This window comes from Akebia trifoliata, chromosome 5 (genome assembly GCF_017979445.1).
Source record: "Akebia trifoliata isolate Shusen 1 chromosome 5, ASM1797944v1, whole genome shotgun sequence".
Lineage (NCBI taxonomy): Eukaryota > Viridiplantae > Streptophyta > Magnoliopsida > Ranunculales > Lardizabalaceae > Akebia > Akebia trifoliata.
In genome coordinates, this window is record NC_141379.1 from 1645666 (window position 1) to 1662076 (window position 16411).

General features: G+C 35.3%; 1 protein-coding gene and 1 pseudogene across 3 annotated transcripts; one reads left to right on the plus strand and one right to left on the minus strand.

The window, feature by feature from the left end:
* Positions 1–1624: 1624 nt before the first annotated feature.
* On the plus strand, positions 1625–7341 carry LOC147400869 (G-type lectin S-receptor-like serine/threonine-protein kinase LECRK1; annotated as a pseudogene). The gene is made up of 3 exons (XR_015178281.1): positions 1625–2257; positions 4663–4715; positions 5524–7341. The product of XR_015178281.1 is annotated as a G-type lectin S-receptor-like serine/threonine-protein kinase LECRK1 (transcript).
* Positions 7342–8455: 1114 nt separating this feature from the next.
* On the minus strand, positions 8456–13730 carry MPL1 (Myzus persicae-induced lipase 1). Of its 2 annotated transcripts, XM_086441915.1 has the most exons (9): positions 13509–13730; positions 13314–13424; positions 12201–12341; positions 10686–10796; positions 10443–10586; positions 9910–9950; positions 9715–9794; positions 8948–9043; positions 8456–8847 (listed from the first exon to the last, which is right to left on the minus strand). In XM_086441915.1, the coding sequence occupies exons 1-9, from the start codon at positions 13683–13685 to the stop codon at positions 8528–8530; spliced, it is 1221 nt and encodes a 406-aa protein (XP_086298041.1). In that variant the 5' UTR covers positions 13686–13730; the 3' UTR covers positions 8456–8527. The 2 variants fall into 2 exon arrangements, with proteins under 2 accessions (XP_086298041.1, XP_086298042.1); XM_086441916.1 differs by lacking the exon at positions 8948–9043.
* Positions 13731–16411: the final 2681 nt, after the last annotated feature.

Here is a 16411-nt window from a genome sequence, read left to right on the forward strand (position 1 = left end):
GGTGTTTCAACTTTTAACTATGAGAGATATTTTAAGAGAGGGCTATTGCACCTCAACTTTTCCTTATTACATCCCAATTACTTAAATTAATTATCAAACTCCAATTAAAGATCAAAACACACTCTTCAAATATTACTAAGGTTTGCCTCAAATTATAATATCATCATAATAAAATATTATAACACTCATTCAAATAATTTCAATAGTTTTTGACAATTAAAAAAGGTTCATATAATATCCTAAACCCAAAACAAAACAATCTAAGCAAAAGAAAATAAAAAAATAAGAGAGTTTCTATTGGCACCTCAACTTTTACTTATTTTCAACCATTCAATTGTTTTCTTTATTTTTATTTGGGGTGTAATAAGAAAAAGTTGGGGTACCAATAACACCTATCATAAAATATCTCTCATAGTAAAAAGTCAAAATACCTCCTTTTATTTTTTCAGGTTAATTAGAAAAATATTTTTCATTCATTGTTATTATTTTTTTCATTTTTTATCTAAATTTTCAAGGAAATTATTTTCATTAAAAAGCATAATTTGTTTTACATAAATTACATTTTTTAATTTTTTTTTTCATAATGAAAAACCTTGGTATTGGATTTGCTAATTTGGTAATTCATTTGAGCTCAACAATCCTTAGTAAGATTTCAAAATTTACTAAATTAATAGGAAAAGTGTTTCTCTAAAATACTTTATTGTGTCTAAGTAACTTTGGGATCACATTGTGGTATCTAAAAACATGATCAGATGCTTCAATACTAGTGAGGACAAAAGTATATGAACTTTGAAAAATTAAATCCCAAAAAAATTATTTTTCATCATTGTATTTCAATTTTAAGTTTGAGAGTTATTTGGAAGTTCGGTAATTTTGAAAAACTTACATCAATCTAAAAAGAAATTTGTTTCTTAAATTTTATATTTTTGATCTGATGTTTTAGATGAAATTTAGAGGACTGTGGTAGTGTTGGACTGGTGATGTGGTGATCTTATAAGTAAAATAACCTTTAGTAAAGATTAAAATCTTATTAATTAGTAAGATAAGTGTTTTACTATTTCATTGAAAAAACCTATGTTTGGATTTGAATTTAATTAATAAAAAGTATAAGGATGGTAAAAAAAATTAAGATGAAAAAACTACTAAAAAAAAAAAAATCCAAGGAATCCTCCAATTGGATTGTGCAGTCACTCTGTGCCAACAATAAGCCGGACAACAAAATCGCACTCAAATAACTGTGTTTGGATTTGAATTTAATTAATAAAGAGTATAAAGAATTGTAAACAAAATTAAGATGGAAGGACCACTGCAAAAATATTTCAAACATTCCTCCAATAAAATTGCACGGTCACCATGCGTTAACAATATGCCCGTTAACAAAATCACACTAAAATTTCTAACGTACGAGTGGGGTAAAAGCTAAGGCCACATGACATAAGTTTAATCAGTAAATTACAATGCCCGTAAAAGTACCGCACATTGCGCGGTTACTATCCATCATTTTCCTTAAGTGAATCAAGACTCAAGAGTCAAGGCAGCCTCATCTTTAAAACTCTTTTTATTTGACAGAAATTCAGAATAAACCAACAAACAAAACCAAAAAAAAAACTCTCTTTCACTTCCCACATTCCAACAATGGCTTCCATCTTCACCTTCACCTTCATGTTTCTTATCTGGGCATCTTATTCTACATTAATTACAGCACAACAAACACTCCCAATAAAAATAAGCTTAGGCTCCACTCTCTCTCCCACCACCAACCTCACCTCATCATGGCTTTCTCCTTCTCGTCGATTCGCCTTTGGTTTCTACCCACAAGGCCAAGGCTTCACTATTGGAATTTGGTTCGCTCAACTTCCTGGAAAAACGGTTGTGTGGACCGCGAACCGGGATGACCCGCCGGTTTCCAAAAATGCTACCTTGTTACTTACTAGTAAGAACGGGCTCGTCTTACAACTTGGCGATGGTCTGGACAGACGCATCTCAAATGCTTCTGAATCTGCTTTTTCCGCTTCCATGCTCGATACAGGAAATTTCGTGGTTTATAATTCTGATTTGAAGATTATATGGCAGACTTTTGATATCCCAACCAACACGATTTTACAAGGTCAACAACTCAAGGGTGGGGAAAAATTGGTGTCTAGCGTTTCAGAAACTAACCAATCTACAGGAAGGTTTTGGCTTTACATGCAGCAAGACAACAATCTTGTCCTGTATCCTGTGGAAGATTGATGACAAATGGCTTATTGGGCTACAGGTATACTTATAGAGCCGTGCTGGAGTGACCTCAAGATTGTACCTCATCTCTCACTTTCCGGACTTTGAACTTCCACCTCCACCTCCGGAAAGTGAGATATGAAGTACCATGTTGAGGTCATTTCAACATTATTCATTTTTTCAAGAGTATTTTATAGTATTTATTGCACAAACATTTATTATTATTTAATACATAATTTTCATCATACACACAATTGAGATAAGAGAAAAAACAACTTTTTTTAAGATTAATATCAATCTTTGAGGGATTAAAAATATATTTTCTAGGGATACATCTTTCTCCATAATCCCAAACATGGCAAGCCTCTATCTTGTGGAGAGGCTAGTGTTTTCTACTAGGAAAATGCTGAACTGACTTCCTTCAACACTGATCTCACGTGGCAATTGACAAATAACTATTGGTTTTCTTCCTTTTATCCTGAGGAAAAAATTCTCTTGTATATTGCCAAGTCACCATCGTGTCGAAGGAAGTACACGAAGTTAATTTAGAACGGCTCTTTCTAATATTTAAAGATGAACAAACATTTAATATCTAAAAAATTAAAATTATTACGTGTCTAAAATTTGATGATTTGACAATGTTTGATTGGATTTTGTAATTATCAATTGTCTAATGAATCGAATTTTTGAGTATTATCATTTTATGAATATTGAATATAAATAAAGTTATTTTAGGAAAAATGTTTACATACTAAATAGAGATATTTAGAGGGTAATGCTATAAAAAAAAATAACTATTGAAGGATGCATATGCATAATCCAAAGGATCACCTATTTGTATGGACCGCACATGCATCAAGTGACAGTCAAAAACATGATGAGGTAAACACATGGATGTAGGAAACAAACTCCAAGATCATCTATTTTACAACATTGATCAAATGCCTATTTATTTATTTTGAACTTAATCTAAACCATAAGCCCTAGAGAGCTGAGGTCTCATTTGGGCAATGCGGCTATGGTTTGTGTAGCCTGATGAGCAAGTTCATCATTTGACACAATACTTGTTGGTCGAAGTGGGTGGGGCGTAACAGCCACCATCAAAGGATGTGGGGGTTCGGGACTAGAGCCTCGAAAGAGTATTTATGTAATTTCACTGCTATTACCCTAATTAAAATTTCTGGAGGGGGGGGGGGGGGGGGTGGTTAACAGCCACCATCTAAGGATGTGGGGGTTCGGGACTAGAGCCTCGAAAGAGTATTTATGTAATTTTACTTCTATTATGTAAAATCCTAATTAAATTTTCTGGATGGTATATATTTCTCTTTACGATGGGGGGGGGGGGGGGGTTAACAGCCACCATCTAAGGATGTGAGGGTTCGGGACTAGAGCCTCGAAAGAGTATTTATGTAATTTTACTATTATTACCCTAATTAAATTTTCTGGAGGGGGGGGGGGGGGGGGGTTAACAACCACCATCTAAGGATGTGGGGGTTCGGGACTAGAGCCTCAAAAGAGTATTATGTAATTTTACTTCTATTATGTAAAACCCTAATTAAATTTCTGAATGGTATATATTTCTCTTTACGATGAAAGGGTGTAATCTATAATTGAGAATTTTCTCTTTATAGTAGAATCAGTGTGATTCGTAGATGTACCTCAATCTTAAGAAGACCACATAAAAATGATTACATCTTGATTTATATTCTTTCTTTATTATTCTTGAATCAATTTCTCTACAAATGTGGCCCAAATAAGGACCTCAGTCTGTGTATCCATATAGTGTCTAGTGAATTGACTCCCTTAACCACACACATAACAAGAACTCGTGTTGTTCATAAGGTTCATTACCAAAACCTACGATTGCTTCCTTGGGATTCAAAGAACCAATTCATTACATTCAAGAACATCACAAGGCTCTTAACTCTTTCTCCTTGTATAACCATAGTCCTTATATTTGTTTTCTTTCCTTTTCTATTATAGGAGAATGTCTTTTTGAATAAATAAAGTGATAAACCAATCGATTATATAAGGTTAACTTCTCCTCAATCAATAATAAAAGATGATAACCACATCTTCAATTAAGGAGAAGATAATTCTTTAATTAAAGGAATTCTAATTTAAATCTTACCTTATTAATTATGTCCTGTGGTAGATGCATGGGATGAGATTAATAAATTTCATGACCTCAGTCGATCATAACTTTGGAATTTGCATATGACCAACTATGAGATTTAAACTCCATATATGTATAAATTTTCATGCCACACATGTCCGACTTAGATTAAATCCAATTCAACGTGTTCTCAACCTCAATTAGGATAAATTAAAATATTAGATTATATTGAATTGATTGTCTTTCTATAATGGTAGATTTTTCAGAATATATATAATAGGATTAATGGAATGACATCTAGAAATTTAATAAAAGTTCAACTTCCACAGATACTGACTTAGGAAGCGACGAAATAACTGCAAATCTCGACGATGATGGTCACTTTACTTTTTTTTTTTTTTTTTTTTTTTGGAAGGTAATGGGGGGTATTTAGCGGACCCCCAGCCGACTAAAGAAGGTTACAATCTCACATAGGATTTGCCCACGGCATCCTCATTTACAATGGAACTTAGTTGTGTTGGAAATTCAAAAGGATACAAAGTTGAACTTTGATAAACGAGAATCTGCAGCCTTATTTGTTTCTCTATAGATAAACGAGAATCTGACCTCTTGAAAAGACCTCGAAAGCTCCTTGATAGAGTTGATCATCCTCCTTGCATACCAAGGCATAACAGCTTGACCCGAGAGAAATTGGACAGCAAGCTTAGAATCAGAGTCCACACACAGCTTGTTAACTTGTAGAGAGATAGCCAACTTCAACCCTTCTTTAATAGCTCGGAGTTCATGCATTAGAACATTGTCTCCCATAATACAGCTGGCATGAGCTGCTAGAGGTGATCCTTGATCATCCCTTATAATGGCCCCTTGGCCCCCATAAAGTCCTCTAAGAGATCCATCCGTATTAAGAGCGTGCCATCCCCAAGGAGGTTTTTTCCACTGGCATCTAATATACTCCTTGTGGTAAAAAGTCACATTAATCGCCCAAGAGTCAAAAAACTGTCTAGAATAAGGCATGTCTTCAACTTTTAGCCTTAAGAAAGAGAATCTCAATCGAACATCATTAGTGATTAGTCTTTCGATCTGAGAAGCTGGCAGGTATTCATTTTGGAAAATTCTCCGGCATCTTTCTGTCCAAACATGGTAGATGAAAGCACAAAAGCTGCTTCTTTTGACCTCAGTGGCCGGTTCATTTTTACTTGCTCCAAAGCAATGGTTCAATTTTAAAGAATGTAACCACTGGCGGATTCCCTTCGGAGAAGACAACATTTTATCGTGTTACAATCGACATCGATGGAATCTTGCGATTGTATTCACTTGGGTCGGATGAAAATGGTAGTTGGTCAATCAAATGGTCATCATCGAGCAATAAGTGTGATCCAACAGGCATATGTGGGTTGAATCAGTATTGTGTTCCCGCGGAGGAAAATGTTTGCAATTGTCTTCCTGGCTTTGATTTTATTGATGTGAATCAAAAAACTCTAGGCTGTGCGATGAAGTTCAGTGCAAATGCAGCTTGTAGAAGCAAGCAAGATAACATCCTTATCAAATACACCATGCATACACTGGAGCAAACTACATGGGAAGATAACCCATATTCAGTTTTAACGTCGACAACAAAGGAAGGTTGTGAAGAGGCTTGTTCTGGGGACTGTTACTGTGAGGCAGCATTGTTTAAGAATCAAGAGTGCAGGAAACAGAAGATCCCATTGAGATATATACAAAGAGGAGTTGATGCAAAAGACCCTATGACCGCTCTCATCAAGGCAAGCACTACCATAGAAAGCAAAGTAATCAAGAAAGAGACGCGAATAGGCATTCTAATCATGAGTTTTGTATTAATTACTTTTTCTTTAGTTGTTCTTGAAATTTCTGGTATCCTTATTTATAGAAATTGCATCTGGGTACATGGTAAAATCAAAGATCAAAGGAACGTTGAAATGAAGGGGGAGATCATCTTGCGTTCGTTTACTTATAATGAGCTTGAGAAATCGACGGACGGATTCAAGGTACAAGTGGGTAGGGGTTCTTCAGGGACAGTTTTTAAAGGGATCTTACTCTCACCAACAGAGCGGAGAATCATCGCCGTTAAGAGACTAGAAAGAGTGGTTGAAGAAGGTGAAAGGGAGTTTCAAACTGAGATGAAAGTGATTGCAAGAACCCATCACAGAAATCTCGTCAGATTGCTCGGCTACTGTCATGAAGGTCCTAATAGGCTTCTGGTTTACGAGTACATGACAAACGGGTCGCTTGCAAGCTTACTCTACACACCCGGAAGGTTCACCAGTTGGGATGAAAGAGTGGGAATCGCTTTGAATATAGCTAAAGGAATTCTCTATCTACACGAAGAATGTGAGACTCAGATCATCCATTGCGATATAAAGCCTCAAAATATACTCATGGATGAGAACTGGTGCGCGAAAATTGCTGATTTTGGATTGGCAAAGCTGTTGAAACCATACCAAACTGGGACATTCACTAAGATCAGGGGAACTAGAGGGTATGTTGCACCCGAGTGGCACAAAAACTTGCCGATAACAGTGAAGGTAGATGTATACAGCTTTGGGGTTGTGTTGTTTGAAATTATATGTCGTCGAAGGAGTGTGGATATGAAGGTTCCGGAAGAGGAAGCTGTTCTTGTGGATTGGGTTTATGAGTGTTTCGAAGCACGTGAGTTGGGTAAGTTGGTTGGTGATGATGAAGATGTGGACAAGGGGAGGTTGGAGAGTATGGTGAGGGTGGCACTCTGGTGCCTTCAAGAAGACCCAACAATGCGTCCTTCCATGAAGAAGGTTGTTTTGATGTTGGAAGAGACTCTGGACATTCCCATTCCTCCTACTATTACTTCCTCCTTTAGTGAAAACTAGACTAAGATAGTCTTAATTGGGGTCCTATTTGAATATCTAATTGTTGCTACTTTTCATATCAAGAAATCAATGAACCATAGTTCATTATTTTATTCTCAATCTTCATCAATGGGTCACAAATAATGTCATCTTTATATTTAAATACTTTTGCTTATATATAGCCAAAAATGTTTAGAGATTTCTTACATTTGTTTTTAGTTTGATAGATTATAAGAAATTGTATGTGTTTCCGAATTGGCCCCTAGAGTTAATTACCATCATTCCCACAGGACCAAAATGTGACCACAAAACAGAGAAACATTACCCCTTATGATCTCTGAAAGATGTTCCAAAGCCACTAGATGGTAATGAATGATTACTCTCAAGTGACAAAAAAAATCTGTCATTGAAGTTCAAAAGAAATCAAAATTTTTTGGGAGGTTTGGAACTATCATCAACCTTGGGCGCATATGACACCATTGTTATCTTCTAAAGTAAGTTGTTGAGTCTGAACTGTGTAACCTGATCATGTATGCTTGGTAGTTGTCCTAGCTCAACGTCTCAAGTTGTTCTGTTATTGTAACCCATGACATCTACAACCGAGGTTCCACTCGGGGAGAAGATTTTAGCTTTTCTTCGGCCATAAAGGTAGACCAAGGTAAGGAGTCATTGTTGACAACCATTTACCCAAAAGACCAATCTGATGGGGAAGGCACAACTACTAATGTCAGATGGGTCATGGGTCAAATTGGGGCACAATACGTGAGTACGTGACATCCAGAAGCGGAGGCGGATAACACAACACTCAACACTCCCCCCTCACCCATAAGAGTGGGAAATTCCCTTAAGGAAACTTGAACCTGTGACCCATTCGAACCAGGCATTGTGATACCATGCTGACAATCATTTACCCTAAAAGACTGATTTGATGGGGAAGGCACAACTATGAATATATGAAGGTCACGGGTCAAATTGGGGCACGATACGTGAATACGTGACACATGGGAGCAGAGGCGGATAACACAACACTCAACAGTAGCCATTTGGTGGATAGAGCATATCTCAGACTAATTGTGGTGTCTCAAATGACCAATCCAACGTGATTTGTCTTTGATTGACTTAAGGGTGACCCTGGCCTGAAATGGGTCCTTATGAATCCGGTGGTATTTTTGAACCCCATACGTTTTAATCCTATATCATATGTATCATTGTTGTTGTGTGATCATGTCCTCATGCATGCTTTAGTTGTAGCCTTTCTAAATTAATTTAAACTCGAAAGTTGCAAATATTTCATTATAAATATTAATGCAGAAATAACCATTTTTGGTACATAGATCGATCTGCTTTGTTCTCATTGACGTCTAAAGAAGGCGACCATGGCATCATAGATAATTTCTTTAGCAGTTACGCCTATTATGAAATCTGCATGAGCAAAATCCTTCACAAATTGAATTGTGAGCTTGTCTCCTTCATGTAATTTAAGACTGTCAAGTAAAAGCCCAACATCTTGAACATCAGAGAGTGCATCTCGACCTCCATAGCTAATGAAGAGAGGAAGGTTGCTGGGGATGTTGGTGAGGTTATAAACTGGAGGTTTTGCTTGGCCATAATGCTTCATGTTAAAGATTGCATTCCCATAGTCATACCTCGATACGATGCCACTACGTACAGCTGCAAATTAATGTAGAATTTTTCAATATATTAAGTGAAATTCCTATAGGGAAAAACACAGCTCGGTTCTTGTGATTTCTAGGATTCAACATGGACTTACTCTGAGCCAGATGCACCATGTTCTTCGTCGATGTCGGTTGAGGTTCATTCTTCAAGAATATATCAACAGTGGAGACATTGAGGCAACAATTTTTGCCTTGGATAAGTAATCACAAGTTTAGAGTTGGTATTATAGAAAAGTAGGTGGTGGCATGTGCAAACACACATGTATCAAGAGAACTTATTTGTAATTTAAAATATTGATTAAAGGGTTTTTGAAGATTTCATAGTAAAAAGAATCTTCAACTTGATAGTGGGTATGTAGGTTGTAATTTTCATGATTATATTAAAAATACGAGTAAAAAAGCATATATGGTTCCTACAAGCTTTCATGTCAAGATGTGCCATATGAGGTACAATTTTGTGGTCACTCCAGCACGACTCTAAATTTAAATATAATTGTGGAGTCATTTCTGGCAACTCAAATTTTGTTGTCGAACCACTTCTACTCTACACTCTCTCATTATAATAGTAAAGGTGTAAGAATTATGAATAAAGGGAATGCTATTGCCCAACACATTACTAGTCATGTATAATAGCATTTTGTAAATGTCATGCACATATCCTTAGAATAAATACTAATCATTATATTTCGTGTTTTAATGGTTGGGATTAAATGTTTTCCATCGAATCAATTTTTTTTTTTTTTTTTGTAAATGTCCCATCGATTTTTTAGGCCGAGTCACATTTAAATTCAATCAAAGCAAGTCAAGTTGATTCATCCAAGTTTCGAGTCAATTTGACGATTTCTTAAACGATGATAGGTACCTGTAATTGACGTTAGCACGTCATAACAATTGGTCCCCGGATTAGAGCACAAAGATTTGAGCAAATTCTCCACTGGTTTCCTATTTAGTTGATTAGAAATAAAACCCACTAAATTTAGAGTTTGTTTAATGTTTAATAGAAAATGGAAATAAGGTCAGTCATGCCCAGAGGGGGGGGGGGTGTTGTCTTACGTACCTAATTGGATTGAACTCTGCAACTCCCAACAGAGTAACCATCTGTTGAAAACAGAAGAATATTGCATTAGGAATCAACTTTTTATTGTTATATATAATTAATAATTAATTTTTTAATGATTTAAATATCTTTTATTTGTATCGTATAGGTTAAAATATATAATAAATCATGACCGTACATGTGTTACCTTGAAATCTACCCATATTGAACAAGAGTAAGAATTACTCAAATTCACGTAAGAAAAATCTAATGGGAGTAAATGGTGCATCAGAAAGAGATACATTCCTTCTCGAAATGAATCCAAGGCCATCCATCATGATAGTTCGTCATGGGAAGTAGGGCATAGAGAGCCATGGATGAATTAGATGTGAAGAAGAGGAAGATCGGAAATATTTAATCATCGAATTGTGCGATAGGCTCATCAATTGAACGGCTTATGATTCGATGGTAGTGTGCATTATATGGACATGGAGGCAATTAATACAGCAAATTTTGATGTGAAATTGATACAGATGTCAATTTTTGTTACATACCTCTCCAATGAGGGATTGTGCAGCAAGTTGGCCCAGCACGGTGGTCATGTGACTCAAATAAGCGATTGGGCTTAGCAAGGCAGCGGATCTCAATTTGTCCACCAACTTTCCTTGAGAAAAAGATGCCAAAGCAACCAAAGTTCCCTGCCAATCATAATAAATCATTCAACATGTTATTATAGGTCGCGCACTATATTATCATTCCAAGTTAACCAATCAGTGTGGTATTGGTGTGATTCTCACCATCGAATGGCCCACATAATTCAACTTCTGTCCCGTTTGACTATAAACAAAGTCAAATGTTGCTGGAAGATCGTAGTCCGCTACTTCATCCCATGACCAATTCCAATACTCCTGTAAAATTCCCATAATAATTAAGGGTTTGTGTAACACTTTATGTTTTCCACAGATCAATTACACAGGGAATCCATTGGTACATCTTTCCATCTCAACCGTACATTACTCTTTGTGTCGAACATTCTTTTGAATCTAATTATTCTAAGGGAATTTTCATCGCACATAAATGTTAATCGAGGATTTCATAGGATGCAAATTGACTATTGAGAGTATCCCCAATTTACAAAAGAGTCCTTATAAAATGATGCGCTATCACGTATGTGGTTGACATGGCAAGCGCACACAACCATAGATATTTTTCTTCAGGATTCACAAAAAAAATCTACAATTTTATGCACTTGCCACATCAATCGCATGTGTCATTTTATCATTAGTCTTTATAAAAAGAGTCCAACTAGCCTTGTTATGATAGTGAGGTAAAAAGGTGTTATACTAAGCCTCATCAATCATCAAAAAGACCTCGCGATGCGCAAAACAACTCATTGAGAATTGTAACAAATCTAGAGGTCTTGTTTTATGCATCTTGAGGTCTTGTTAGCGGTGGATGCATGAGGCTTAGTAACGCCTTTTTCCTCACTATCATATAATAAGGAAAGGGTTTCTCTTACAAAAATATATCCACTTAGTTAGGGAAGTCCTCAATGGTACACATGAGATCCTATGATTGGTCAATTGGAGGTTTTGTAAAATTCTGAATTAACTTTTCTGCCCAAAACAAATTATCTTTTCCTAATAAGAAAGCTTTGGAAAATTCATAGCCTAACCCAAAGATGACATTTGAAGCACAATGCCAAATGTACGATTGAGATGGGAAGAAAATTTCATGTTTCCTAAGGATTAGTCCACTTGAGAATCCTAGGTAACATCTTTTCATCTCAACCATTCATTTGAGATTGTAATTTTTAATTAATAGGGTCGTGATAATCTGACTCCACCACATGGCATACTCAAAATACTCGCTGACGTGGCATGTATTAGAATCATAGACTTTATACCTCAGGATACATAATTCCAATCCTCATAAATATGTGCAGTTGTGTATCCCGATGAAAAAAAATCTATAATTCTGGCACATCCCACATCATGAGAGTATTTTGAGTATGTCACATTGGGGTGTCAGATTATCATTAAATTAATCCTTTTAATGGAGTCATGATAATATGACTAGTCAGATAGCATACTCAAATGACTTCATGACGTGATAAGTTCGACAATCGTAGATATGATACATGATTGCACTTCCCCATAAAAAAGTGTATCCTAATGAAATTGTGTATCCTATACAAATCTACAATTCTCGAATTTGTCCACGTCATGGAGTCATTTGAATATGCCACCCAACAAATAATATTATCAGGACTCTTTTTAATAATAGAAAGATGAATAGAGTGTAAAATGAACCGGTTTGGATGGATCAAGGGTTGCATGTCCACGACTAAATCTTGTCCCTCTAGTGTTGGAAATCCACACATCGAAACCAGAGTTAGCCAAGATGAACGCCAGAGATTCATCTGGGGAATTCAGAAGCCACGTCATCCCATCCTGCAACCACAACATGCCATTAATTAGATCGACTTGCAAGATTTTCAAACCCATATTCGAACCACCGCACTAGATATCATGGGCTTGGACAGATGGCTTGAATACTACTTTTATGGACATCTGGAGAGAGACCATTATGGACAACTGGAGAGAGGCCAACACAAGATGACTACTAGAGAGCCATGATCATGTGTTGCACCAGCCTACCAGAAGAGATTGACAAGGACCGTTGATCATGGTTATAAAGAGACAGCAACAAAAGCATATCCAGCTCATCACCCATCATAATATACCACAGTAAAATATGGAGTCACTAAAATAAAGTTAACGCGTATTTTGCATAAATTAGTGGTTTTGGGGAGGTTGGACTACTCATCCTGCACCAAAAGGCGCATTTTGCAGCCCAACACTTTACTTCACATCATAATTAAATTTGAAAAGGAAAATGCTGGAATGACACAAATGATGTGGTGGCGCATACATAACTGTAGATGCTTTTACTCGTATCTCACAGAAAAGCATCTATGATTATGTGCCCACCACCACATCATTGTGTCACCCCCAACACGACTCATTTGAATAGGGTCAAAGCGATAAGGAGATATGTGATTAGACATCATCATGAGTTTCTCAGCCACAACTCCAAGAATTATGGCCTTTGAGAACATTCAAGCCTTCATCAAGTTTTATTTTAATTACTCAATTCATCTTTTGTTTTTGTTTTCTTCCTTGTCTAAGGTTTGTAGAAAATTTTAGTAATATTTTTAATTAACCAATTAAAAACTACTTTATTTCTTTCTTATAAATAATATTAACTGAGAAATATCCATGCTTTTAATAAGATGTTAGTAATAAACCTCCACAAAAAATTTGATTTTCATATTTACTTCTAAAATGCAATTTTTATTTTTCTTACGAATATATAACTCGATAATACCAAGTAAATCGTAGGTCAATAAGCTGAGCAATTACCACAAGTACACCATGTTGCAATAAAACGGGCTGTTTGTTCTTCCCACCACCTCCTACAAGACCCTCTGATATTCTTTGCAAGCTAAGAATATATCCATCTTCAGTTTTCACCTAAAACACCACAAGCTCAAATTAGCCCACTTCACCCAAATTTGCTAAAATAAGCTTTCATGGTGAAGTATTCATGCATTTTACCTGAAATTCCTGACATTTGTAACCGCGTACAATGGCCGATGAACCGCAAAACCCAACCAGCGTAGGAGCCTGAGTGGTGGCACCACGACTCGAACCATAAGCTCGATGGGTTTGGACCATAAGGACTAAAAGGCCAAGACTCATGACAGCCCATCTTAACAAGTTATAGAGAGCCATCTCTACTTCAGTTTCTAAGTGTGAAGGCTGACTGAATGACACTCCTCTCATTTGCTTTCCTTTTATAAAGAAGAAACAAAGAAAGGGTGGCCCACCAAAAATGATAGAAAATGGGGTATCTAGTGGGAAAATGGTTTAGTTTTGGAGGACTTAGAGTGAGAAAATGGTTTTAGTTTTGTGAACTGAAACTGACAGCTTTTCCACGTTATGGAATGTGGGTCCGACCTTTTTCTCCTTCTTTTTCTATCACCAACGTCAACTAATGTATATCGAGATTCGTACTTTTTAGATTCTTGACCAGATGTGTACCGAGTACAGTTGCACGATTGGAGTGAATAGACTATGGAATAGATATCCATAACGGTGTCCCGTTCCTAAGCAAGGTCAAGTGACAACCCCTTTTATGCCACGTGGCATTTTATATGATATGTAATCTATCCCTTAGTGATGTTGCCTTAAAGAACGATTTCCAATCGTTAGATTTAAATCCCATGCGGTGAGTGGATCACTGATAATGTCACGTGATGAAAAATGGAGTGTCACCTAACCTTGGTTAGGAGTAGGAACAGGGGCGGAGCTAGGATTTTACTCATGTGGGGGTTATGTAAGAGTGGAAGTTTTCTTGTGGGGGAAACGAAGAGTCTAATTTTTTTTTGTGGGGGCAACATAACAATGGAAACTGTTTTGTGGGGGCAACTAAGAGTGTAAAACAAATTGGGAGAGCAATAGTTCATTACTGCAAAGAAGGTTTGAAAATTCTTTTGGGTGCAAGTGCCCCCATTGCCCCCACTCTAAATCTGCCCCTGAGTAAGACACTGTTTTGGTTTGGATCCCTAATCTATAACCCCAAAATTTCGTATTTTCATATTAGAGCCGAAATCCCATGTGGTGTCCCATTTCTATAGATAAAAACAGTGTCCAAATGGCATATTGGATTGCTAAACAACTTGATTAGGAATCCGAGGTATTCTAAACACCAACTAAAATGCACCACGCAGACACCTATCATATGTTATAAGAACTTATTGGATCCTAAGTCTTTGGGAGGAGTTTGGTTTAGGTTGTACATCCTAATTCTCGATTCTGATTATAAATTGTCAAAATCAAATTATATAAACTAATTTTCAAAACCTCGTTTGGCTAATAGTGTTTCTAAAAATGATATTGTGGAAAATTATCTAAGTATACTTATTGAGATTGAAAATGTGAATAAAAATATGTGTCCCAAAGATTGAAGATAATGAATTTTTTATAATAAAAAAAAATTAACAATTTTTTGAAAGAGTTGAAAGATGACATTTAAGTTATTTCCTATTAATTTTCAAGTGAATTGTATATCAAGGGATTGTTAAAATTAAGATTACCAAAATCTTATGATGATGTTGTATTTTTATTTTAAAAAAGCTGTTATTATTGTTATTGTTGTTGTTACTGTTGTTGTTGTTACCATTGTTATTAATCTATAATTATATTGATACTATTTATTCTTATTATAATTATTGCTTTTGTTATTATTACTATTGCTATTGTTATTAATTATAATTATATTGATATTATTATAATTATGACTTTCGTTATTATATTGGGGCGGATTTACAGTAGGGGCAATTGCCCCCACAAGAATTTTAAAATTCTATAGGGAGGTACTCACAATATAAAAATTTTAAAGACATTTTATAGTGTTTGCCCGTACAATAATTTTGTAATTTTAAAAGGATGTTATAGGAATTATTTAAAAAAGATTTCAGATTAGAGATTGCCTTACAATTATTTTTTTTAAATTTAAAAGGATGTTTTAATAATTATTTGAAAAGAATCAACATTAGAGAATGCCTCCACGAAAATTTTAAAATGATGTTTGTCAAACTAATTATTTAAAAAAAAAATAAATCAATAAATTAGCATTCGATATATACCCTTGATTTATGTGAATAATTAAGATATTCTCTTTTTTCAAAATTGATGCTATGCCCTTTTGACCTTCTGCCCCCTCTCAGTTTTAGACATGAGAGAATATTTGAGATATCCCAAATTTGGACCCTCCTCTACATTTTAGTAATACTTGAAACAACCCTTAATTTATTTAAAAATTAAGAAATTTTGGGGAATATACAATTAAATTTTTTGATTTCTTATAAAAAATCATCCTCTTCAACCTCCTCAAAAATCATATCTTCTATTTGAGATTTGAATGTCTATAAAAGTAAAAAAAAAAAATTAGCTTGAAGGGCAAAAATATTATCATATTTCACGATTAATTGATGAATCATCAGTTAATTGGTTCATTTGTCAAGTTAATCATGGGCCCATCGTTCCAATAGTTTTATTTTCTAATTTTTTTAAGAATTTTGTGACTGTACTTTGACCTTGCTCCTCCCCTTGCCCACTTATAAAACATTTTTTTTCTCCTTTTGTAAAAATTATTATTTTTGAATGATTTGGACAACCCCCTACATTTATGTCCATGTACTTTCAAACTGATAATATAGCCCATTTAACCTTATTATTCTTTTCTAGACTAACAAAAAATAACTTAAATACCCTCATTGTCAACTTATAAATAAGCAAAAACCTTTGAAAAAAATTAAAAAAATTTCATTACATATTAGAGAAGAGCATAGTTAAGGGGGTAAGTATTTGTTTTCGTGAACATTTGAGATACCCGATGTTTTTAAATTGATGACTTTGCTCCCTTTACTTGGGTCTTTTCTAATAGACTAAAGATA

Bases quoted from the DNA above. Each gene is read 5' to 3' on its own strand.
- MPL1 (XM_086441915.1), bottom strand. From the start codon at position 13,685: ATGGCTCTCTATAACTTGTTAAGATGGGCTGTCATGAGTCTTGGCCTT. The intron at 13,425-13,508 runs GTAAAATGCATG...GTGGTGTTTTAG, and splicing joins ACAAATGTCAGGAATTTCAG to GTGAAAACTGAAGATGGATA. The intron at 9,795-9,909 runs GTACGTAAGACA...TCAACTAAATAG, and splicing joins GCAGAGTTCAATCCAATTAG to GAAACCAGTGGAGAATTTGC.